The 26,686-nt window shown below is 21.2% G+C and overlaps 5 protein-coding genes across 5 annotated transcripts; 3 read left to right on the top strand and 2 right to left on the bottom strand.

The window, feature by feature from the left end:
- Positions 1-2,328: 2,328 nt before the first annotated feature.
- On the bottom strand, positions 2,329-8,746 carry LOC128957114 (U-scoloptoxin(01)-Cw1a-like). Its single transcript, XM_054302828.1, has 3 exons — positions 8,740-8,746; positions 3,532-3,632; positions 2,329-2,658 (listed from the first exon to the last, which is right to left on the bottom strand). The coding sequence occupies exons 1-3, from the start codon at positions 8,744-8,746 to the stop codon at positions 2,329-2,331; spliced, it is 438 nt and encodes a 145-aa protein (XP_054158803.1).
- Positions 8,747-12,799: 4,053 nt separating this feature from the next.
- On the top strand, positions 12,800-13,769 carry LOC128957131 (nuclear envelope phosphatase-regulatory subunit 1-like). The gene is made up of 3 exons (XM_054302849.1): positions 12,800-13,069; positions 13,180-13,435; positions 13,578-13,769. Exons 1-3 carry the CDS (start codon positions 13,012-13,014, stop codon positions 13,699-13,701), a joined length of 438 nt encoding a protein of 145 aa, XP_054158824.1. The 5' UTR covers positions 12,800-13,011; the 3' UTR covers positions 13,702-13,769.
- A 965-nt stretch (positions 13,770-14,734) lies between these two features.
- Positions 14,735-15,896, bottom strand: LOC128957135 (mediator of RNA polymerase II transcription subunit 10-like). Its single transcript, XM_054302852.1, has 4 exons — positions 15,644-15,896; positions 15,474-15,569; positions 15,077-15,179; positions 14,735-14,951 (listed from the first exon to the last, which is right to left on the bottom strand). Exons 1-4 carry the CDS (start codon positions 15,766-15,768, stop codon positions 14,853-14,855), a joined length of 423 nt encoding a protein of 140 aa, XP_054158827.1. The 5' UTR covers positions 15,769-15,896; the 3' UTR covers positions 14,735-14,852.
- Positions 15,897-18,429: 2,533 nt separating this feature from the next.
- Positions 18,430-20,492, top strand: LOC128957134 (uncharacterized protein DDB_G0283357-like). The gene is made up of 7 exons (XM_054302851.1): positions 18,430-18,466; positions 18,630-18,737; positions 18,811-18,949; positions 19,025-19,107; positions 19,216-19,314; positions 19,398-19,520; positions 19,619-20,492. Exons 2-7 carry the CDS (start codon positions 18,678-18,680, stop codon positions 20,420-20,422), a joined length of 1,308 nt encoding a protein of 435 aa, XP_054158826.1. The 5' UTR covers positions 18,430-18,466; positions 18,630-18,677; the 3' UTR covers positions 20,423-20,492.
- Positions 20,493-22,147: 1,655 nt separating this feature from the next.
- LOC128957112 (uncharacterized) lies at positions 22,148-23,896 on the top strand. The gene is made up of 2 exons (XM_054302827.1): positions 22,148-22,980; positions 23,152-23,896. The coding sequence occupies exons 1-2, from the start codon at positions 22,148-22,150 to the stop codon at positions 23,894-23,896; spliced, it is 1,578 nt and encodes a 525-aa protein (XP_054158802.1).
- The last annotated feature ends 2,790 nt before the right edge of the window (positions 23,897-26,686 follow it).

The following is a 26,686-nucleotide window of genomic DNA, read 5'->3' as shown; positions in this document are numbered from 1 at the left end:
CCATCGAAAATATCTACCGTTTCGATACGTTTATCGATATTGCCCGCGGGATAACCAGTCACTTGTCGGCTACGTATGGCTACGAGTGGGCCTGTGTTTTGGGTCATAATCTGTTTCACGGCGAAGATGTACCCGAATGTCATTCGCAAGCAGTGTCCGTACATTTCGGTGATTTGCGGGTAATTTTGTGTGCCGTAGACTCAGTGGACACCGACAACAACAATGATAACTATAACGATGATTATAGTGACAACAAAAAGAGCTGATGATTATATGATAATAATCGCCAATCAATCAATTATTTTGTTTAATTATTTTAATAGTTATAGTTAATTGTTTTATTTCAAATAGTTTTTTTTAAAAAATAATTATTAATTACTATTTTATGACCAAATGTTTTCCCAAAAAAAACTAGTTGTTAATGTTTTTAGTGTTTTTTAATTAATATTATTATTATTTTATTTATTTATTTATTTAATTGATAGAAATTATTATAATTTATTATTATATATGATATTTAATATAGTTTAGACATATTATATATAAATATAAATTCATATCATATTAATTATATATTGTTAAATTAATTAATTAATAATATATACAAACAAAAAAATACATTGCCAATCAAGTCATTATAAAAGTAGCTAATATTATAAATAGTATTAGTTTTTAATTTAATTATTAATGTTATTTATATTTATAGTTATATTTATACTTTACAACTAAATAAATATCTATAAAAAAATATTTGTGGCAAATAATTTAATAAAATATATAAAATTGTTTTATTTAAAAAAATAATAGTTTATTAAATGTTATAAAAATATATATAATGTTTAGTTTATTAAAGTAGAGTATGTTTTTAATTTATTGTAAAAATGTACAAACTTTTTAATTTATTTAATTATTTATAACTTTTTTTTTATTAAATAATAAAATGTGAAATTTTTTCTAAATAAATAAATAAACATTTTTAAGTTTTTTTATTAGTTAGTAGTAAAAAAAATTGTTGTACTTACTTTTTATTGTGCTATAATTTTATTTAAAAAAACAATTTTTACAAAGAAAATACTAAAATGTTTACTAAGTTATTTTTAATTGAATAAAATATTTGAATAAAATTGTGTTTATAAAAAAATAAATAATAAATATAAGTTTCTAAAATAAATATTTTACTAAAAACTATTTAGTGTAAAGATATTCAAAAAAAATAAAATAAAAATTATACTAAATATAAATACAATAATAATAATAATTAATGATTTTTATTTTGTGAATCCCTATAAATTCAAACAAAACGTGGTCTATATTTAGATAAAAACCTAATTTCAAATAATAGCACAATTAGTAAATAATTTTATATATATAGATATATAAAATAATTATTTAAATTTTTTGGATGTTTTTCAAAATGTTTGTTTTGTATTTTAAATATTTTTTTTTGTTTATTTTAAACAAACAAAATATATATATATATAATTATGTTTATTATTAATACTTATTAGAACAATTTTTTATATTTTTTAATTAAAATTTATCAATGATTTTGTTTAATTTACATAAATTATATTTTATTTTTTTAAGAAAAAATAATTATTTTATTTTAAAATAGTATTTTATAATAAAAAATTTAAACAATATATTTTTTGAATAAAATTAAATGTATTTATAGTTTTTAAAAACGATAACAAAAAAATATATATATTTATATTTATAAATTGTTTATAATGTATATTACAAATGAAATAATATGTGAGAGTAAATAAGATAATAATTAATATAAAAATAATAATAATAATTAATATATCAATATAACTAAAATTGCCAAATATATAATAAAGCTGTAGTTTCATATTTATGGTTATTAACAAATAATAAAATAATAATAATTAATAATAAAATTGCTAAATATATTATATAAAAAACAAATTCAATAAACAAAAATCATCTCATATTTGATATACACTAACATATAAATGATATTTTAATAAAATAATAATAATAATAAACTCTATACTTTAAACCAATAATACCTAATTAATTATTTATATATATATATATATATATATATTAATATTATATAATAATATATTGCATTCAAGTCATACTTATTGAATTAATAATAATAATAATAATGATAATCCATACACACACACACACACACAAAAATCTATAAATATATATATAGAAAAAAATATATATAATTGATTTTTTTTTAAATGAAAGTAACTAAAAATTATTATTATAATTATTATTATTAAAAAAAACTAGATTTTATTATTATTATATTAATTAATTAATTAATTAATTAATAATATTATTAGATTAGTTGGCAATTTTTTGCGACGGATACAATGCATAACCCGAGGCAATATCATTGTCGTCGAGGAACTGGACTTTCGGATCGCCTAATCGTTGATTTAGATTGAAAAACTGTGGTGCCATCGAACAGGGAACCGATTCCTCTTCGAAAGCGCATGTCTGGGTCAGTTGGTTGAAAATGGTTTGATTGCCGCACAGGAAGGTCCAGTGATTCATTATGGCCCGACCTTCCGGATCGGTTTGCTGATGGCATACGTGAAATACTTGGCAATTGTTGTCCACATCGGCATAATAGCCGTCTTCACTGCACTGGAAGCCGGTATTCAATTGACTCTATTGTTTGTCGGCGGTAACGGTATGATAGACACAACAACAACAAAAAATTGATAATTAAAACAAAAACAAAAAATTTTAAAAATAAAATTCAATTATTATGAAAACAAAAAAACAATGTTTTTAAATGAATCCAATTATCAATTATTTTTTTCTTTTAAATAATAATAATTTTATGATTATAATATTTATATAATTTGTGTTATAAATAGCGTATATCTCTTTATATATATATATAATACAATAGATAGTTTAAATTAGTAATCAATGATAGATATCTATTATAGTATTTATTTTGCTTTATAATAAGTTATCAATCAATTTTAGGGTATTTTTTGTTGTTGTTGTTGAAAAAATTTACTAATATATATTGTTGAATAATTATAGAATAATATAAGCAAATTGATAGATTGTTATATACTGAATATATAATACAATAAGTTATTTCAGTATTATAATAAGCATTTTAAAAAAGTATTTATAATATATTTCCTATATTTTTAAATATCACTGTATTATAATCATATAATTCTAATAATAATATAATAAAAATTTATTAAATTATTATTATTATTAAAAGCACTTTAAATATTTATTTATTTTAAAAAAAAATAAAATTTGATATTTTTATATTATTAAAATCAAACTATGATTTATGATATATTATTTGATTAAATAAAAAATAATTTAATAAATTTATTTATTTTTAAAAATACTATTCAAATCAATAATTGGATTCCATTTGGAAATATTTATTTAGTATTAATTTTTAGTTATTATTATTATCATAAAATATTAATAGTAGTATTAAAATTAAATTTAATATTTTTAAATATATAAAATATCTTTTATATTATTATTATTAGGACATACCGTTAACAAAAGCTCGGCACCGTCAGGTAACAGCCAGGCCTCCCGTTTACTCCTTTTATTCAATGATTTTGATTGACTTAATGTCAATATGATTGCAAATCCTGTTAAAACAAATTTTTTTTGTATTGTTTTTGTTAATAAAAAAAATTGTTTTGTTTTATTAATAAAAATATATATTTTTAAATTATTCATACAGTGTGTGTGCATTATTATTATTCAATTTATAAATAAATCATAAGCTAGTAGTAGTAGGTGTTTATTATACATTCAAATAAAAAAATTATTTAAAAATATTTTCAACAACAAAAAATAGTAGTAAAATAATTTTTTAATATTTTTTTCAATAAATACAAAATATTATAAAATAATATTTATTATATATATACTATGTATATATATATTCAGTATAAAAAATATTTTGTATTATATTACTTTAGAGAAATTTTGTTGTTGTTGACAATATTAAATGATTTTTATTTTGTTTATTTCATCAATAAATAAAATTTAATAATTTTTTTTCAATAATTTTTTTTCATCATATATATAAATTCACATATATTTGTAAATAGGTCATAATGATGTACATATTTTATTAATATTATTATTATTAATAATAAATAGCATTTTGTAGGCCAATCAAGCAATAATATTCAATAATAATATTATTATATATTATAAAATTATGATAATATTTATTATTCAATACATAATAATACAGTACTATAAAAAATAATTGTTTGATTTCTTGTTTAATATATTTAACTCATTTGCATAATTGATAACTACATTGCAATATATATATATTGTACACAATTTAATCAGTTTTTTTTGTAATTTCAAATTATTGATAAATAATTTTTATTGAAATGCTAGTTTTATTTAGTAAATAAAAAATTGATTATATTTTTTAAAAAAACAAAATTATTAATATACAAATTTTAGCATAAAATTTTTATAGATTATTTTCAAATGATATTAAATTATTTAAGTATTAAGTTATTTTCAAATTATTAATACAACATTTAAAAAACAAAAAAACGTGGTATTGTATTATATTTTTTATGTTTATAATTATAGTAGATTATATAATATATTTTCATATATACTAAAAAACTATATAATTAATAACTTATATATATATACTATATTGAAAATTATTTTTCATAAATAATATCTATAAAAATATTATAATATTGTACTAATTAAATACATAATTTAACTTTTTTTAAAAATAAAAAATTCACACACACATACAAATTAACAAATAAAATCAATTAACAATTTGACTATTTGTTGTGAATATTAAATAAAAATAAAAATATAATTATATATATATATATATATGTGTGTGTATAATATTTTATGTAAATAATTAATAATAACTTGAGAAAATATATTACAATAAATAAAATCATGTTATAATAAACTTTCACATACAATATTTTAGTGAAAACAATTTAATTTAAATTCAATATAAGTATATTAATAATTATTTTTATGTAATACTAAACTAAATACTTTTCATTTTATTTTACAGTACAAATAGTAATTAATTTTTTTTTGATTATTTGACTTTTTAAAAAAATCGTGACATCAAAATATTAAAAACAACTCAAATAATAATAATAATAATAATAATAATAAACAAATATATATATATATCTAACAAAAGTATTGTGTATTGAATATCACATTTCCAATCATTTTTTTTGATAAACGAAAATATTTTTTGAAAATATTTTTATTTTCTCATTTTAACGTTTAATTATGTATTAGTTTTTTGTGTGTGTGTATAACATAACTAATAGCTAAAACATATTATGCTAAATAGATTTTTTTTGTTTTACTCTATTGTATTAATCAATAAATTACTTGTTGTTGTAAAACACTTATTGAATATTTGATTAAAAGTCAATTTAGGTTTTTCAGTCAAATAACAACTTAATGGTGTGTTTTTTTAAAGAGTGTATTTAGTTAGACATGTGTTTAAGTTATATTATATATGTATGTATGTCTAGTAATTGTTGTCTATGTCTAAGTCTAAGTCTATGTACATTATGTATGTATGTATGTCTATGTGTATGTATGTATGTGTGTGTATGTACTGTATGTATGTGTTTGGATGGCTTGATGTTGTTGTTTAGGTCACGAATATAATGTTTTTTGTTAATTTTTTTTTTGAGAGCCCTATACTAGTCAGTGATGCGATTATTAACATTTTATTGGGTATTTTGTTTTTTTAAAAATATATATATTTAAATAATATACATAAATATAAATGTTTTTTTATTGCCATTTATCACAATGTGTGCTAAAAATGTTATAATATTAGATACGCTTCCTTAGCCCCAGAAAACTATATATCAATATATATATAAAGTTTTATTTTAACTTTATTTACCCCCTACCCCCTATCTAAACAATATACATAAATATATGTATAAATAACAAAAAATATATAATAAAAGTATTTTTTTGAAAATAGTTTTACTTAATTTACTTTTCAAAAAAATTACATTTACTTTCAATACGCGTACAAACTTTTTGTTGTTGTTGTTGTAAATATTTATTATTTCATTTAGTTTTATATTTGCAATAAAACAATGTTAATTAAACGGTTTTTTTGAAAAAAATACTATAATTGAGTGAATAAATAATACAGTAATTGTAATGATAATAAAATAAATAAATAAATAATACTGTAAATGTATGCACTAAAAAGTTTAAATATAAATTAGTTTAATAGTTAGATTTCATATATATATTTTTTTAAAAATATATATAATTTATAATATAAATTATTTTTTAAAAACATATTTAGTTTCAACTATACTATCATATATAAAATATATAAAGATTTTATTAATAATTTTTAAAATGGATATTAAATTTTTATAAATTATTTTTTTGTTAAACAAAAATATTTATTAATCCTTTAAAACCCAATTTATTTTACAAATATAACAACAATAAATGAAAATATTTATTGAACGCTATAGGAAATTAAAGTGGAAATAATTTGTTATTATTATTTTATTTTTATTATTATTATTATTTTGTATTTTATAATTTTCCAGTCAAAACATTTTCTATTTATTTATTTCATTATTGTTATTATTAATAGCGTCTATAATGTTGTTATTAAGATTATACACTAAATTATTGACAATACATATATTATATAAATATATAATATAATATAAAACTTGTAGATTGAGCTGTCATTCAAATTTTTTATTTATATTTTTTTGTGGATACATTAGCATCACTTTCAATCATATAATTTGATGATGAAAGCCATCAATAAGGAACAGTTAGTTTACTAGTATACCTGTTCCCTTATATACATATATATACATAAAATAGTGTATATAATAAAAAACATTTATACAGGAAATAATTTTTAAATATTTTATTGTCAAACAAATTAAACTATTAATTGATAACACGCTTTTCAAAATATTGTTATATTAATACTATATATGGTATTATATACTATATATATATATTAATATGTATTGTATTATAATTTATAAATATACTAACTATAAATACCTTAACTAAATATTAAAAATAATGTTTACTAAATCAATATGTTTATTTTTAATTATATAAAAATATATTTATCAAAATAAAATAATTTTATTATATAAATAACTTAAAACACTATTTTATAATATTAATAAATTAAATTTAAATTACTTTTTATAAATATAAATAAATTTTACCATATGTTTTATTAGCAATTTATTATTGTTTACTGTTTTCTAGATTTATTTGTTATTTATTTTTGTTTAATGTTTTAGTTTTTTTTAACTTTTATCGCTCTCTCTCTCTCTCTCTCTCTCTCTCTCTTTCTCTCTAAAAGTGTTTCTTATAATAGATTTGTAAAATTTATAGACTATTTGTTTTATTTTTTTAAAAATATTTTGGATGAACTAATTAATACTTAAAAATGCATTTCTAAAAAACATTATAAACTTTTTTGTTAAGTATTTAAATATAACAAAAATACTAATAATAAAGTACTTGAATGTTACAACTAATATTTTTAAATAAAATTAAAAAAACCATATACAGTATAAAATATAAATGATATAAATAGATATAAATTTTTTTAAAAATGCAATTATTTTAAATTAAATTTATTAACAAGACATTAGATAAAAGTATAAATTATATTTTTTTTTCAACTAATGTGTTATATGTTTATAAATAACAATATAGTATTATTTTTTTTAATAAGTATATTGTTTTTGCATAACTGAATGAATACTCAAGTAATTTATTTTATATTTAACATACATTAAGATCGGATTTATAAATATTTTTATTGTATATATAATTTATATTTATATTTATTTATTTATATATTTTTTAAAAGTTATTAAGGCATAGTTTATCACTTTATTTTTACAAAATAATAATTATTATTATTATTATAAATTAAAAATAATTAATATCTGTTGTATAGAATAAAACATAACAACTATTTAAGTAATAAAGTGTTTTATATTTTATAATTTTTATAAAATATTAGTAAAATAAAAATAATTAATTAAATTTGTAGTAATAAAGTAAATAAAATATGATATTAATAAAAACAGAATATTTATAATCATATCAATATATCAATTATTTTATCTACTATTATATTATTAAATATATATTAAACTTACCTAAAAATACTGTAATGAATAGCTTCATCGTTACAAAAAAAATAGTTTGAAATTTTCTGTAGATATAAATAACAATTTAAAATTGAAATATTATAATATTATGATTAAAATTAATTTATATAAATATATATATAACTCACTTATGAATAAAAAATAAATTATTATTTGAAAAAAACTTTGTGTCTCACAAAGAAACAAATTTTTTAACAAAAATATTTGAGCAAAATTTGATGAAAATCAATGTATTTTATATATATATATAAAAAATTGATTTAATAGACAACACTTTTACTTAATAATAATAATAAATATTACACTAATCTTTCAGCAATTGTATTATAGATGAGACTCATATATATTTTATATATAAATATACAGATGATGCGGGTTTTATAAAAATTTTCAATCTTTTATTAAAAAAAACAGGTAAAAAATTTGGCACATGTGTGTGTAGTTCCCAAAATGATGAGGCGCTCCACTTTATATACCTTTCCCTGAAAAAACATTGTGTATTGTAAACCACTCTCACCTCTCATCCCTAGTACTACTACTACTTTGTATGTATTATACAAGTCATCCCTGTTTTCTATATCCCCAATAACAATACATTGACTTATATTGAGGTTTCTCTCTCTCTCTCTCTCTCTCTCTCTCTCTCTCTCTCTCTCTCTCTCTCTCTCACTTACTCACTCACCCACTAATTATTCACTCACTAACTCACTCATTCACTTACTTTTTTTACTCTCTCTCTCTCTCTCTCTCTTTAAAATATTATAATTTTATTATTAGTCTATTACTTTAAGGAAAATACAGTATGTGTGTGTGTGTGTGTGTGTGTGTGTATGTATGTATGTATGGGTTTTAAAATTCAAGCAATGTTTTTTTGTTGCTGTGTGTGTCTGCATAATAAACATCATATATATATATATATATAAATATAAGTACTCTCTCTTGGCTTTTAATAATCTTATATAATATTATTATATGCATTAAACATACAGAATATACAACTACAACAACAACAACAACAAAAAACAACAAAAATATTTTTTTCTCACTCTTTTAGCCGAAAGCTATTAAATTTATTAATCACGTTATTAGCAAAATGCGAGACATAGAGAGAGAGAGAGAGAGAGAGAGAGAGAGAGAGAGAGAGAGAGAGAGAGAGAGAGAGCAATAGTTCACAAATAAAATTTAAATTACTGTTAAAATCTATACAGTTTTTTTTATTATACAAATATATGTATATATACTTATTTTTCAATAATATAATAAAGTAATCAAAAATTGGTTAATAGTTTTATAAACTACAGTATAATAATAATAATAATACTTTACTATAATATATGTGCCAATTAGGCTTATCTTATATTAATATGCACAATTGGATTTTATCAATTTACAAAAATTAGCAATAAAAATAATTTTTATTTTTTGCTAAATTAAATTTTTTTTGGTCTAAATTTTTTTTTATTTGAGCAAACAATATATTTTGTTAAACAAAACAATTTATACTATATTAGCATTTAATTAGTATTTAGCTATGAGAGAGACTGTGAATTTAAAATTAACAATAAATTTAAAATAAAATAAAATTTAATAAATTTGTTTTAATTTGTTGTATTTTTTATTATTAAATAAAAATAAAATTTGTATAAATTTATTATTATTATTATACAGCCTGATTTTATATAATATTGACAGTTAATGTGTATTTTTTTTATTTAAATAAAATATATATTAGACACAAATTATTTATTAAATAAAGATATTAATATTTATTAAGTATAGTACAATTATAAATTTTAGTTTTATTTTTTTTAAATATATATATAATATATATGCAACAATTAATAAATTATATACAATAATTTAATATAATTTTTTTTTAAAAATTAACATCATAATAAGTTTTTTTTGTGAATAATAATATAGTTTATTATAAAATTATTATAATTTAATTAAAAACAATTCATAATATAGTGTATATTGTTAAGTAAAGTGACATCAAATTGCTTACACAAAAAATAAAATAAAAACTTTTTTATTTGTTGTTATTGTTTTTTTTAATTTTATTTTTTTTGCTTAAATCACATCAAATTGTGAGGAAGCTATCGATTGTAAAAAAATTTATAACTTAACTTAAAAGACAGTTATGACTGAATCAATATTTGTTTTATTTTATTATTATTTTTATTTTTATTTAGTATATTGTTTTAATGTTTTCATAATTGTTAGTAAATATTTTACTAAATATTTATATTTATATAAATATATGATGAAAATAAAACTACAACAACAACAAAAACACAATCGACAATATTGTAAAATTAATATTTACATAATTAACTATAAAAATTTTTTATATAAATTAATATATTGCTTATTGTTTTTTATATATTAAAATATTTATTTAATATTTATTTTTTTTAAAAAAAACTATTAAATGATGAGTTTAACTAACTTTATAATAAAATTATAATTATTATTATTTATTATTATAGTGTTTTTAGAATTTTTTATAGAAATGTTAAATTAGTTAAAATAAATTTAATTTGTTGCTATTACTGTATTATTATTATTAGTAGTTTTAATGATTAGATTTATTTAATGATTTTCTAAAACATAGCTATTATCATAAAATTAATATATAATATAATAATAATAATAATTCAATTTTCTTGTATTATTATTATTATTATTAACATAAACTATTTGTATTGTATATGATGATACTATCTAAAAATAAAACAAACCATTGTTTAACTTAATAATAATAATAATAATCTGTACTATCATATTAAAAAATAGCACAAAAAAATTAAAATATTTTTATAATTATTTAATCAGTTTTTTTGTTGTTTAAAAAATCATATATTGTATTCGCATATCGTATATACATATATTAATAGATTTTTAATTTATAAAATTATTATTACTATTAATAATAATAATATAATATTTAATTTAAATATTATGCAAAGTAAAATCATATTAGTTTTATTGAAAATTTTTATATAATATAAAATAAATTATTTAGTCAATTCAGGACATCATAAGCAACAACAACAACAACAAGATAAGCATATAAAATAATATTTTTTATTATAATAATAATAATAATAATCTCCAATAAATATATATATATGTATGAATATGAATGCCTAAACAATATATATAAAATGAAAATATAATAAATATATATATAATCAACAAACACACAAAAAATTTGATGTCACATTTTATTGGTATCAATTTTTTTTGTTTGTATTCAATGAATTAGTACAACACAAATATAAGGGTCAAACAAAAAACAGTACTAAATAAAAAATCTTTATAAAATAAAATTTAAAAAAAATTTATATCCATTTGATTGATTAGATTATGAAAAAATAAATAATATAATATAATAGATTCAAATAAATAATAATAATAAATAAATTTTTCACTAAATAGAAGAAGCAAAAAGTAAAATAAAATTAAAATCATTTTCATTTTCAGTTTTTAATTTAAATTTTTTAATACTACAGTACATACATATACAGACAGATTTATTTGGGGAAAAAATATATATATAATAATATATATATAATTTTTGTTTGAGTAAATAAAAACAATTTTATTTATTTTTTTTTAATTTTATTTTTCTAATTTACTGATAAATAATTCCGCATATTAAATAATAGATTGAATAATAATAATAATAATTATTATTATTATGATAATTGATTCATCAATAAAATTAAATAACTAAATAAAAATTCATATATTATATAATTTATTTTTTTAAAATTTGTATTTGATTGTCTTCTAGAGTATAATCAATTTTTATACAATTATTATTATTATTTTTTTTATAATTTATTTATTGTTTGCTATTTAACTATAGATAAATTTAAATACAATTGCAATCATCATACGATAAAATTATAATTTTTACTTTATTTTCTTATTGTTGTTAATTAACTTCAAATATTATAATATATAGTTTCTAATTTTAACTATTAATATATTAAAATTCAATTGTGTTTATTATATATGCATTCAAATTAATCATATATATAAATATATATACTTAAAAAATTTTACTTTTAATTATTATAATATTCAATATATATGATAATTATAATAAATATTTGATTTTTTTTTAAAAGTAAATTATTATTATTTTTATTTAATTATATTTATAAAATTTATAACAAAAAAAAATTATTTTAAATCTCAACTAATATAACGTTATTTGTGACAAAAATTATATTAATTTTTTTTCAACATGGTAAAATTTTTTAAAAATAATTCCAATTTTATCTAGATAATAATAATAATAATATAACCCTACAGTATAATAAAAATTAATTATTATTATTATAATAATACTATGTATTAAAATAATAGTAACCCATTGGATATTATATTTAACATTAGATATATTTTTTTTAAAAAAATTAATAATAATGTGAAACATTATATATCAGTAATAATAATATTATATAATATCATTGACTCTATCATAGGTTATGTAATATTTTTTATTTATTATACACTGTATATGAATGCAATACATATATACTGTACAGTACTATACATGCATTTTTGCAAACATAACATTACACAACAAATTATATTAATAACAATAGAAACCAATAGTAATACCAATAATAATAGCAAACAATTTCAATGTGAAATACAGTGATATATTGACGTTAATAATACTAATACCGTAATAATAGTGACCACCAATTGTGATAAACCCCACCCGAAACCTCCCGCCCGCCCTCCCATAGCGACCACAACGACAACGATGATGACAATGCAGTCACAGACCATACAATACACTACGGATCAGATGATATGCGATGGTATGTCATAATCACACCGCGATTGTCTGACCACCCGAAACAACTACAACCAAAAATCTGACCACACTTTTTAATGTTTGTTTGTTTTTACCGCCGCTGCCGGCGTACAGATCTCAAGGCCTTCGAGCGACGGCTAATGGAAATTGTGTCCATCGAAAGGCCGGCCACCCGTCGCTGGCGTATAATACTATTGGTATCGTCGCTGTCCACTAGTGTTTCGGCATTCAATTGGCTAAACGATCCGCAAACAGCCTATATATCATTGTTGGACTCATTGATTGGTCACTATTTGTTTACAATCAATTGTCTTATATTGATTGCCTTGTTTTCGATGGGTATACACAAGCGAGTGGTGGCCACTTCAATGTATGTATTGATTATCGGGCAGTCGGGTTACCGATGTTGTTGTTGTTGGCCGACGACAGTAGTCGCCGCCAACCAATTGACCAATTTGTTTACCGATACTTATATCTCTTTTACCGATCATACTGTGTATAATAATAATTAGCATAATATCGCGGACCAGACAAGTATTGGCCGACTTTGCCATGTCTTGCGATGACAACGGAAGACTAATACTGAAGCCGAGACAGCAAATGAAGAACAATATCATTGAACACTTGAAGATTTGACAATTAATTTAATATAATTATTATTACATTGACTGCTATTTATTTTATTTGTATTTATAGTATAATTATATCATAGATTTTTTTTAAATGTTTTTTTACAATACAATTGACACATAACTTGAATATACGGTACTCTCTCTCTCTCTCTCTCTCTCTCTCTCTCTCTCTCTCTCTCTCTCTCTCTCTTTCTCTCTTTTTGTGTGTATGTTTAGATATCACTGACCGTACTGTTGTTATGGACGGGTAGGGTATACTTAAAATTAATGTGAAACTTATGGTCATAATATAGGACTGTTAGCTAAACAAAACAGTACCGTACGGTCCAGTATAACCACCAGAGAGATAGATAGATAGATAGTTAGAGAGAGAGAGAGAGAGAKAGAGAGAGACAGTAGTAGTAGTAGTATCGGTCATAATAATACAATCGGTTGTCCAATTGTATGCTACCGTAAGTTAGTATCGTATATACGGTATATATACCGTATTTTTTTAAAAAAATCAATTTTTATAAGTGTTTTTTTTTATATAAATTACCAATCAATCTATCAATTGGTTTGTCTTTTATTTGTGTTGTTAATTGCAATATAATAATTACCGGTATATTATTATTATTATTAATAAGTATATCATATAATCATTCATTATATATATATATATACTTTAGATGATGACCTCAGGTATCTGTGATGTCATGTCATTTGACAACCCGATGATAATTATAATTATAAATGACATTAATATTTTCAAAAAAAAAAAATTTATTTAAATTATTATTATTATAATTCCAATAATTTATTACAATAATTATTAATGTATGGATATTTAGACAAACATTTTTATTTTTATACTGAATTTTTTATATATATATATATATATGATTATTATTATTTTGTATGATTTCCGATAATTACCGTTTATACGGTAATACTGTAATTATTACTATAATTATTTTTAGTTTAATTTTAATAATATAATTATTAAAAAATAAAACTTTACGTAAATTATTAATTCAAATATAAATTAAATATTATTATTATTTTTTACAAAATGATATACAGAGAGACAGATAGATAGATAGAGAGTAATTAATATGTGTAAAGATATAACTGGTGTGTTCATCATCATCATCGTCATCACCGATAGGTATTGGATCAATTGGACGACCTTTCATCGCCCCTAACCGCCCGATATTTGCCCATTTCGTTAGGAAAAACTTTGGACAACTCGACCAAAAGCATGGCTTTGAATCTCTGTTAACAACAAACATACAGACAGTAAAGAGATTTGTTAATAAACAATGATTATCACAACAACAAAAATAGGATCAGATATAGGATAGACAACAACAACTACTACTACTACTACTACTACTGACCCGATAGGAGTCGATCTTTCCTTTGACGGACTCATTCTTGTGCAACGCTTTTTCCATACAGTCTTTGGTATAGAGCTGAGGATTACGGCCGGTATCGATGTAACTGTTAGTACGGATGATAACAAACAAACAAAAGTTATGAATAAATTGTGTCTTCACTCATAGAGAAAGAGACAGAGAGAGAGAGAGAGAGAGACAGAGAGAGASAGAGAGAGAGAGAGAGAGAGAGAGAGAGAGAGAGAGAGAGACAGAGACAGACAGAGAGAGAGACAGACAGAGAGAGAGAGAGAGACAGAGAGAGAGAGAGAGAGAGAGAGAGAGAGAGAGAGAGAGACAGACAGACAGACAGACAGAGAGAGCTAATGAAGACATCGATGACACCAAATGAATGACTTACTCGAAGACGTCGAGCGGCACTTGAATATCGCTATTCTTGCCAATCATATCCGTACGGATGCGGTCAATGTCTTGCAATGATGTAACAATTTGGTTGCTATTTTTTTAAATAATGATACAGTCAAGTGGTCATCGAGATGGTAACCCCTTCCTCCATAGAATAATACATACAGTTTCTGATTGAGAGCAGTCTGTCCCTGGCCTTGCGGCTGAAAGTCGCTAACAATTATACCCAATTGCCTGACATTTTCGGTCAACGACTCCAAATTGGTCTCCAATTGATCCAATGTTGACATATCTTTAGTGTTGTTGTTGTTGTTGTTGTTGTGGACTTAAACTATGGACACAACAACAGTCAGACAGACAGAGACTGATTGACTGACTGTTTGAATGAATGACAACAACACTCATACAAACAATACGATTGGTTGACAATACAAACCAATAGATGGCACACAAGTGTTGTATGTTTTTTGTATTATATTTTATTACAGTTTTTATTTAAAAGTTTATTTTACAGGTATTTTGCAATTAAAATATTATCAAAAACTTTTTATTATAATTATTATTTAGTTAGTATTTATTAATAGATTTTATTATTATTATTATTATTTATATAATGAATTAATTTAGTAATAATTTTTTTCTATAATTTAAATATTAATATTTTTTTTTAAAAATAATAATTATTATTATTAGATAATAATTTTATTTTATTAGATTCAAACTTTTTTTTTGTAACTAAATATTATAAAAAAAATTTATTAATAGAAAATCTTTTTATATTAATATAGTATAATAGTGTCATAAATAATAATCATAATAATAGCTAATATTTTAAGTTTAATTTTTAAATAAATTATAGATAACCATAAAATTTACTTATTTTTTGTAATTATAATTGAATTAATTGATAATTATTTGAAGATATTTCAATAATTTTTTATTTCTCATAAAATAGTTATATATAAATGATAATATTAGATATTTTTTATTAATATTTATTATTATTGCATACATTATTTATCAAAAAGTTTTTATTTTATTTTATTATACTATAAAGTAAAGTATTTTTTTATATCTATAATATTATAATAATTTTATCAAATCAAGTAAAAAAAAGAAAAAAAATTATTATATTATTTTAGCAAATATGAGTCATTGAAAAAATTAGATAAATATATGTAATTTATATATATATATATATATCAAAAAATAATAATATTACACTAATTTTTCTATAATAGTCATTTAATTTTATTTAACAATAATATTGTAAATTACTATAATTGTAATAATATACAGGGGTAATAAAATTTCAACTAAAAAACATAAATGGTTTTTATTGTATTAGAAATTTTTTTTAGCTAATAATTAGTGATAATCCAACTAAACAATTATTATCATTATATAATCAATTGTTTTAGTACCGGGTATTTTTACTTATTTTATTTTTTTAATCTATAAATGTATAATTTTAGCATGAATTTAATGATATATATAATTATCATAGTTTTGTATCACTATAATAACTATGCAATAATTTTTTTTTTTAATTTATTGTAAGTGTTAAAAATCTATGATTAGTTTTTATTTTTAGATATACATAACAGGTTAACTTGTATTTAAATTGTTTATATAATATTTAAATTATAAATAATATTTAAATGACTATTAGGAAAAAATAATTAAAATTTTTATTTTATTTTAATTTAATAGTTTTATATTTATTTTATAAAAATAAAAATCATTTTTTTAGTAATACAAAATTGCCAATTAATAGAAAGTATATTGTTTAATTTTTAATAAATCATTAATTACTACTACTTTTATAATTATTATTATTTTATTTATTTGTAAATCATTATGATATTAGTTTAGTAAATAAATTATACTATTATTTTCTGAACATATATATATATATATATATATATAATTTAATAATAACAAAACGTGACATTTAGCTAATTTACTACAATATATATATATATATATATTATCTGTTTATTTTTTGTTGTCAAATTAAATATTTACGTTTAGTTCACAAATAAAATTTATTATATCTATTATTAAAATATTATTTATTTGAAATAGGAATTAACTAAAAACTAATAACTAAAAAAACTGTTATCATTATTATTGTTAGCTAATAATGAAATTTACACAACAAATAGATATACTATATATATATATATATATATATACTGTACTATCAATATATCAAATCAAACAGTAATTCCTTATAATTATAGATTTATTTACTTATTTTTTTTTTGTTGAAAAAGTGATTTTTCAATTTTATATATTTATTATTATTTGAATGTTATAATCATTTTTATTTTCTATGATTTAAATTAATCAATTGAATATAAAAAATAGTTTATTTTAAAAAATACTCAAATGTTATTTATATCAATTTTAATTATATGAATGTATAAAAGAAAATATTATCAATTAAAATAATATTAGATATAATTATGAAAGTTTAATAATAAATATTTAATATATTAAAAATATATATTAATTTTTTCATATAATAATAATAATAATAATAATTAGTTGACATTTGTCTAAGATTAACTGTTGTTACTGTTAGCTATTATCTCATCAAACAAACAAATAAAATAAAAACTACTAATAATTTTTTTATCAGCAAAAAAAAATAATAAATTTTTTGTCGTAAGTAGTGATGATAATATAGTGGTAATACTGTAATAATAATAATAATGTTTTATTTTATTATATTAAATAAAATAACAAAATTTTCAACAATTATTTTATTATATTAGTGCAATAGTTTAGGTATCACACACACACACACACACACATAAAAAAATTTTATATCAATAATTAATATACACACTATTTCACTGTTAGTATTAATTACTGATATATTTAAATATAGTATTTATAGTTTTTTTAGTGGTGGTATTTTGTAAGTTATATTTATTATTGAACTTATCATGGTTATACTTTAAATTAGAAAAAAATAAGGTATATTACATTATATTGAAGCAATTTTGTACAGTCATATTGTGTGTGTATGCTTGATTTTATTAGTTTTAACTATTAAGTGTGCAATGTAATTGAATTTTTAAAAATTGTTTTTTTGTGTTTAATTATATATTTTTTTAAAATAATTAAATTTATTATCTAGTTCAATTTTTTTTTTGATTGAGCAAACAAACAAACCACAAAAAAAACAATGGGATGCTGTGGCTGTACATTGTTTGCATCGACAATAACAGCCGGTGTTTTAACAATAGTAATTGATTTTGATTATTATTATTATTTATTAATTTAGCATGCTAATTTTTATAATAAATATTTTAATCTAGCTCGACTGTCTAGGCTATTTAGCATTTGATGCATTTGTATTATCATTGTTAACACACAAAAACGAGCCATCAATTGATACTGATGATTTTACTAATACCATATTGTCGTTTTATAAAATCAATGGCGATACCAAAACAAGTAAATATTAATTATTATTATTATAATTAATTAAAAAAATTTTATTTAATTAATTTAAATTAAAAATTTATCTAGTACTAATTGCATTGGTTGCTATTAAGCTGGCCATACGTGCTATTTGGTTTATATCGGCAATTGTATTATTTATAGGCAACTCAGTAAGTTTTTTAAACAATTTAAAAAATCATAAAAAATTATTTTATGATTTTAAATCATAATTATTTTATTTATTTATTTATTTATTTTTGTTGTTTGATTTTATATAGAAAGAGTTAAGTAAATGTTTGAAATTTTGGCAAATAATAACAACAATTAGGATTATCTATTCAATTGGCGTATGTGTGTATGTTTGTGTCAAGTTTGCGGTAAATTTTTTATTTAAAATATAAAAAAAAATAATATTTAATTAATAAAACTATTAATTACTAATTAAAAAATTTTTTTTTAGGATGATCTTAAAGAGATAAGCGATAAAGGTATTGATGAACTACAGGGAAAACCGATTTTTGCTGAACTTATAGTTATCATTGATTTTATTGAATTTGGTGGACCTATTTGGTGGATAATTTTGGTTTGTAATCACAAAAAAAATTTAAAAATAATAATTTCATAATAAATATGCTAGCTTAATAATTATTTTTAAATTTATTTTTATTTGAATACTTTTAGCTTGCCTTGATAATATATGTTTACCAACGTGACCGAGAGATTAACAATCAAAAACGCCAGTTGTCTCATGCAAACAATTGGGGTAATTTTGTGGACAGTTATGATGCCAACAATCAGCCGCCGCCACCGACAGCACCGGTCAATAGTGGTGGCGACACTAATAATAATAATAATAAAAGACAGGAATCGTTGACCAATCGGGTCAGTTTGACACAACCGCCCAAAACATTTACCATCAGTGGTGGTGGTGGTGGTATCAATCGTGAAGATAACAATAATGATATAAATAGTGGTAAACAACAGCAACAGCAGCCGGAGTTAAGCACCGATAGTATTAACAGTGCTCAGCCTATATTGCAAGTCAACAATATTATATCCATACCACGGGTATCGTTAAATAAGCCGCAACCGCCACCAAAACCCCAACAACAAAATGCCCGATCAAACTATGATAACAACAACACCAACAATCGCCATCAGCAGCAGCAGCAGCCGTACGGTTCATCATTGGCTCAGAGGAGCAGCTATTTGGATGCAGCTAACGGTGCTGCTGGCGGTAATGGTGCTAATAGTGGTGATGTCTACTATCAACAGCGCCGAGTAGTCGATAATATACCCAAACGTACCGATAGCTATCATATGGCTCAGGGATCGTCATCGGCAGCAGCAGCAGCAGGTGCTGGCGGTCAGAGATCCCGAAATTATTATTCCTATGATAACAGGGGTTACCAGAGAACCGAAAACAATGAGTTCCCGGCAGATAATCAGTCAGGACTTGTCAAACGGACTTCATTTAGACATTAAAATGTTTATATTTTATTATTAATTTTTTAATTTTATTTTTATTTTTTTAAATATTACAAACAGAAAATTATGCCAACAATTTATACACACATACATAAAATTATTTAATTTAATAGATAAAGATAAAAACTTAATTTTTTTTTAAAAAAATATAATTACATTATTAAATCTAACTAACATGATAGTTTTTTATATTTAATTAATTTTTTTTATTGTTTTGTATTTATATAAAATTATTCATAAAATATCAACAACAACAAAAATTTGAACTAAATTATATTAATTGGTTGTTAAACAATGTCATAAATTTATAAAAAAAATATTTACTTTTATTTAACTATTTATTTAATATTTATTATTTTCTAAAATCCAAAAAAACAATATTAATAAATTATAATTTATTAAATAATAATTATTATTTTTATATAATAATTCTATTTAAATATTTTATTAAAAAAATATAAGACAATTATTTTAATATATATTATGTTATTATAATTATTTATATTATATTATAATAATTTATATTATATTATAATTATTTAATATTATATATTAAAACACTTTAGAAAAAATGTCTTTATTTAAAGGGGAAAAAGTGCAATAATATTTATTTATCAATAAAATATTTATAAAAAAAAATTTTTCAATATATTAAATAATTGATATTTACCAGGATTTATGACTATAATAGCTATCAATAAATTAAATTAAATAAATATATAAATATTTGTCTACTAATACTCTAATACTAATACTAATAATATATTTATTGCATTTTAATAATGTGTTATTAAATGTTTATAATTATAAAATTATAATTAGATTTAATTTAATTTTTATAAAAACAATCAAATATATTGTTTTAATAAATATTTGTTAGCTAACATAAAATCTATTACATTATGTTTCCCTGAAAAAAAATAAATAATTAAATAATCTTATCAAAAATGATTATGGATTATTCATCAAATAAATATTTTTTTTGCTCTCAAGTTATTATGTGCAGTGATGATTATGCTATTTGTTTATTTTTTTAAAAAAATGTATTAATTATATTTATATTTGTAATTATTTTCATTCACAAAATTTTAATACAATATAAATTTTTTTGAAAATATTATTATTATATTTTAATAATAATGTAATAGATATTTTTTTTAAAAATTACTATAAATATATTATTAATAGTTTAGGAAATATCAATAACATTATATTCATTCATCACTAATAAAAAATGGGGATTTTTTTACTTTATCTAACATTAGTATTATTATTATTATATTAAATATCAAACAAATATTCAATTTACTAGTAGTACAGTATATAACCGTTAAATATATATATAACAGTATATATATATGATATCAGTGAAATAAAAAATATATTTCATAAACTATTATCACCAAATTTTTTTTATGGTTACTAATAGTTATAATGATTTCAAAAATAAAAATAAACATTATTATTATTATTTTAAATGAAACATTTCATATTGTGATTGACACAATAATATAAAGTAAAATATACTTAAAGTATTGCAATTTATCTAAATTATCTAAAAATATTGTAATAATAATAATAATAATTTTGTTGTTGTAATAACAAAGTGCATACTAAATATATATATATTATATAAATATATTTTTAAATAAAAATCAATAGTTTTAATCAATAGTTATCAACAAATAAAATAAATAAATATTAATTATTATTATTATTATTATGGGATTTGATATAAAAAGGTTTAACGAGTCGGACATTCGCCAAGAATTTTTGTGTCCAATTTGTTGCGACATTCTTCAGGAACCTGTAATTCTTCAGGAATGTGAACACGTATTTTGTGGCCAATGTATTGGCCAATGGTTTACCAATTGTACCGCCGCCGAAGCTACCGCCGACAACAACAACAAGACGTGTCCAATCGATCGGCAAGTGGTCGACCAGCAGTCACTGCGACCGCCGCAGCGGTCATTCAAGACACTGATCTCGTCGCTGGCCATTCAGTGTGACTTTGCCGACAATGGCTGTCGGGAAAGGGTACCGATCGATGAACTTCCGGGACATCGGTCACAGTGTGCATACAATCCCGAGGCTATGGACCAGCAAATTGATTGTCCGCTTAATTGCGGTGCTGTTGTCAGCCGACGGTGTAGTTATACGAATGAACATAACTGTGTCAGTCATTTGAAGAATATTCTTGAAATGTCAACGAAACAGATCAACGAATTGAAACACCGAAATCATGAGTTAGTCGCTGAACGAAGACAACTGACTGAACAGATTGATGACTTGCGTAGAGATAATTGTCAACTCAGTGGTAAATATGAAGAAGTGGTCAAACTATTGGATCAGTTGTTGTGTACTGAAAATGATAAATTAAGTACTGATAGACAACAACAATCTAGTGATACAATTAAAGCGTCAATAATTTCATATCAATTCAATAATAATAGTCACAAACATAATACTAATGCCAATAATATTAATAATGATTTAATTTCCAATTCATTCAATACATTGTCGATAACTGCAGACATGAATGATTTGATTCAGTTGTCAGATGTGGATGAATGTGACGATTGTATTGATCACTCATATGATGGTATGAATACTACTACTACTAGTAGTGATAGTAGTAGTAGTAGTAGTAGTAGTAATAATAATAATAATTTAAATCATCAAAAATTATTAACTGTTAATAATAATAATAATAATAATAATTTTAGTATAAATGATATAAAAATTGAGACATCAGTAGATAATAGACAATTAGTTCATACATTGAAAACTAGATATTCGCTAACAAATGAACGGGTAATCAGGTCTATGTTGACCATCGATCGGGGATTGTTTGCACCGTCGGCTTCAAGCTATACACTACATCACGTTCGCGGTATAGGACACGGAGCCCATACCGGGCCGGCCACCTACGATATGGCATTATTGCAATACCTGGACCGTTATTTGCACGGCCACAGCGGCTGTAAAGTATTGGACATTGGTTCGGGATCTGGTTATCTAACCTGTTGTATCGGGTCGATGTTGGAACCGCTGACGGGACGAGTGGTCGGCATCGAACATATCCACCAATTGGTTCAGTCGGCTAACGAAACCATTGACCGCTACTACGGCTGGCTAAAGGAGACGCGTGTGGTCAACATTTATTTAGGCGACGGCCGATTCGGTTACTTACCCGAAGCACCGTACGATCTGATATTTCTCGAACCGCTTACCCGTCGAGTACCGCAACGACTGATCGATCAGCTGAAGATTGGCGGCCACCTGATGGTACCGATCGGGGCGCCCGATAAGGACATCAATCTGGAACTGTTGACCAAACAGGCCGACGGCGACGTTGTCAGGCAAGTGGTTTGCGACGACTGGAAACTAATGCAACCGAATAATGTGGACATTCTCGAGGACCGGAAGGCACAGATCAGGTCCGGTTGGATACATAAACTTGGGTTTTAATTATTTTTTTTTTTGAATACATAAATAGTTTTCAAATATGTAATTTAATTATATATATATTTTTTAACTATTGCTTACTATTGCTATTATATATTTTACATATTATATCATATTTTTTTTAAAAAAATAAATGATGTATTTAATTAAAATTTTAATAATTAAATTTTAATAATAGATGATCAAGTTCAGTGATGATTAATATAAATTAAGTTAATTTTCTATGTGTATACATATAGTTTATATGAGAAAATTAATTTAATTTATTGATAGTTATTAGTAAATATTTTTATTTTTTAATATACAGGTATTTATTTTACATTTTATTTAACAATATATTACCGGTAATTAGTTTCTATATACAAACATATTATTAATTCCTTAATTTTTTTTTGTTATTTATAATAATTTCTAAAATACAAATCTAAATTGATTTGACTTTTATATCATATTTGATAATATTATTATAATTATAATTTTAATTAATACTAACAATAGATGTATCTCTGAATTTCATATGATAACTGCTAACAGCTTTACTATTGTAATCACTATTGACATCACTATCGTATTCATCGGAAAACTTAACCCGGGTTTCAGTTTCGACCCGTTTTAATGTAAAACTACCAGAATTTATATGTATTTTTGAAAACAATAGAAATGATACGGTAATCAATGTTACAATAATTGACAAATAATTCATACAAATATAAAACAAATAGTTATTATTAACAATTAGTTTATCAACTAATTGATTGAGTACTGTTGAGAGTAATGATTGAAAAAATATTGTTGCAATTATAATATTATTGTTATTATTATTATGGAGATGAATGTATCGTTGAATTAATGTATAGATTACTGTAGGATAGGCACCAAATCCCGATCCCATTATTATATTAATCTATAAATAAAATTATCATTAAATAATGATAATAATTATTATTATTATATGATTACTTACAATTAAATATAAAATCAATGAATGTTTAGCAAATAAAATCAATGCTATATTTGAAATGGAAATTATTAGCAAACTTGCTATCAATAGATAGTGTGGTTTTATAAATATTGATAATACTATTGATATCATACGGAATATTATTATTGAACAATAGATAATTAGTTTATTAAAATTGATGTTATTATCTATATATATATAAAAAAATTAAATTAATTAATTATAAAAAAATTATAAAAATCAATATAAAATAATAATAATAATACCATATATTGATTTATCATCCAGATAATTATCAAAATAATATCTAGATAATTTTATATTAGCATACTCTTGACATTGATATGCCATCAACAATATAAGTACCATGATGATATAGGTAAATTTTTTGGCCAATTTAATTGATTCAATACTAGATGATTGGATTATTTCATTTAACAATAATAATTGTCTATTATTATTATTATTTAGATTATTATGTCTACGAAATTTTTTACGATTATTATTATTATTGTAATTAAATCTATCGTTAGCCATCATAATGATTATCAATGGTAGACAACATATGGACATAAATAATAGGCAAATATTTGGTATGAATGGCATTATAATGTTGTTGGTGGTGGTGATGGTCGTGGTGGTGATGGTCGTGGTGGTGATGGTAGTAGTTATGGCATTGATATCATCATAAGCTGATTGTTCACTAATTGTTTGATTGTTGACATTCAACTGATGATATGATTGACGAAATTGTTTGCTAATTATGGGACCAACGAAAATGCCTAGACTTTGAAAAAAACACAAACTATGCAAATATGGTCCACATTTGTCACGCCATAGATTGATCAGCCAAACCATCGATGATGTCCACAGTGAACCCGATGATAGACCACCGACTACATAGCAGGCATACAAAATAGACCCAGTTGATGATGATGATGATGATGTTAATAATTTAGTTGCAATTATTAGGAAAAAATTTGTTGAACCCATTATCACCAACATAATCATCGATGTCCTATACAGATCCAATTGTTTCCATATTAACAAATTGATAACTGTTCCCAATGTAAAACTACAATTGATTATTATTATTGATATATCATTGTCTATATTGACCATCAAAATTGATTCAATAGTAGTCGGTGTCAACCAATTTATATAGGAATACATACTCTAAATATATATACAAATATTGTTATATTATAAATAAAATTATTGTAATAGTATTTTATTTTTTAAAAAATTATTATTATTATAATACTTACGGTTAGGAATCCAATAATACAAATGATAACCGATTTGATTAATTTGACACTAAATTGATTGACAACACGTTGTTTAATACGAAATACTGCTGATAGTCGACGATTACTATCAAATTGATCATAATTTTCATAATCATTGATATATTCATTACTATTATTATTATTATTATTATTATTATTTTTATCATTATGTTTGATTCGTTCAAGTATTGCATTATTATAGTTGGTATTATCTAAAAATTTATTAGCTAATTTGATTGACATTTTTTTTATTAAAAAAAATATATTAAAATATATAAAAGTATTTTTATATTAATAAACTAACATTTTTTGTAGAGCTATTAAAAAAAGCTTAAAATAATTTGGTACTAAAATATAATTTTTTTAAAAAAAGGTTATGATTATCATCAAATTTAAACTTGAAAAAAATTGATAATATTAATTTTACAATTAGGTGCAATATATTATTGTTATATTAATTGTTGTTATATGCTTTTAATAAGTAACTAAAAAAATAAGTAAACTAAAAATATATATTATATAATATGTTATATATATATATAA

The sequence above is a fragment of the Oppia nitens genome, unplaced genomic scaffold (genome assembly GCF_028296485.1).
Source record: "Oppia nitens isolate AA-2021 unplaced genomic scaffold, nextdenovo-longstitch-racon4-pilon3 scaffold36_pilon_pilon_pilon, whole genome shotgun sequence".
Lineage (NCBI taxonomy): Eukaryota > Metazoa > Arthropoda > Arachnida > Sarcoptiformes > Oppiidae > Oppia > Oppia nitens.
The sequence above is the reverse complement of the archived record's forward strand: the minus strand, read 5'-3'. Positions and strand labels throughout refer to the sequence as shown.

Bases quoted from the DNA above. Each gene is read 5' to 3' on its own strand.
- LOC128957135 (XM_054302852.1), bottom strand. From the start codon at position 15,768: ATGTCAACATTGGATCAATTGGAGACCAATTTGGAGTCGTTGACCGAA. The intron at 15,570-15,643 runs GTATGTATTATT...TTAAAAAAATAG, and splicing joins ACTGCTCTCAATCAGAAACT to CAACCAAATTGTTACATCAT. The intron at 15,180-15,473 runs GTAAGTCATTCA...CCGTACTAACAG, and splicing joins GTGCCGCTCGACGTCTTCGA to TTACATCGATACCGGCCGTA.
- LOC128957112 (XM_054302827.1), top strand. From the start codon at position 22,148: ATGGGATTTGATATAAAAAGGTTTAACGAGTCGGACATTCGCCAAGAA. The intron at 22,981-23,151 runs GTCAGATGTGGA...TAATAATTTTAG, and splicing joins ATGAATGATTTGATTCAGTT to TATAAATGATATAAAAATTG.
- LOC128957114 (XM_054302828.1), bottom strand. The intron at 2,659-3,531 runs GTATGTCCTAAT...GACAAACAATAG, and splicing joins GTGCCGAGCTTTTGTTAACG to AGTCAATTGAATACCGGCTT.
- LOC128957131 (XM_054302849.1), top strand. From the start codon at position 13,012: ATGATGACAATGCAGTCACAGACCATACAATACACTACGGATCAGATG. The intron at 13,070-13,179 runs GTATGTCATAAT...GCCGGCGTACAG, and splicing joins GGATCAGATGATATGCGATG to ATCTCAAGGCCTTCGAGCGA. The intron at 13,436-13,577 runs GTATGTATTGAT...AATAATAATTAG, and splicing joins CGAGTGGTGGCCACTTCAAT to CATAATATCGCGGACCAGAC.
- LOC128957134 (XM_054302851.1), top strand. From the start codon at position 18,678: ATGGGATGCTGTGGCTGTACATTGTTTGCATCGACAATAACAGCCGGT. The intron at 18,738-18,810 runs GTAATTGATTTT...ATTTTAATCTAG, and splicing joins CAGCCGGTGTTTTAACAATA to CTCGACTGTCTAGGCTATTT. The intron at 19,521-19,618 runs GTTTGTAATCAC...GAATACTTTTAG, and splicing joins CTATTTGGTGGATAATTTTG to CTTGCCTTGATAATATATGT.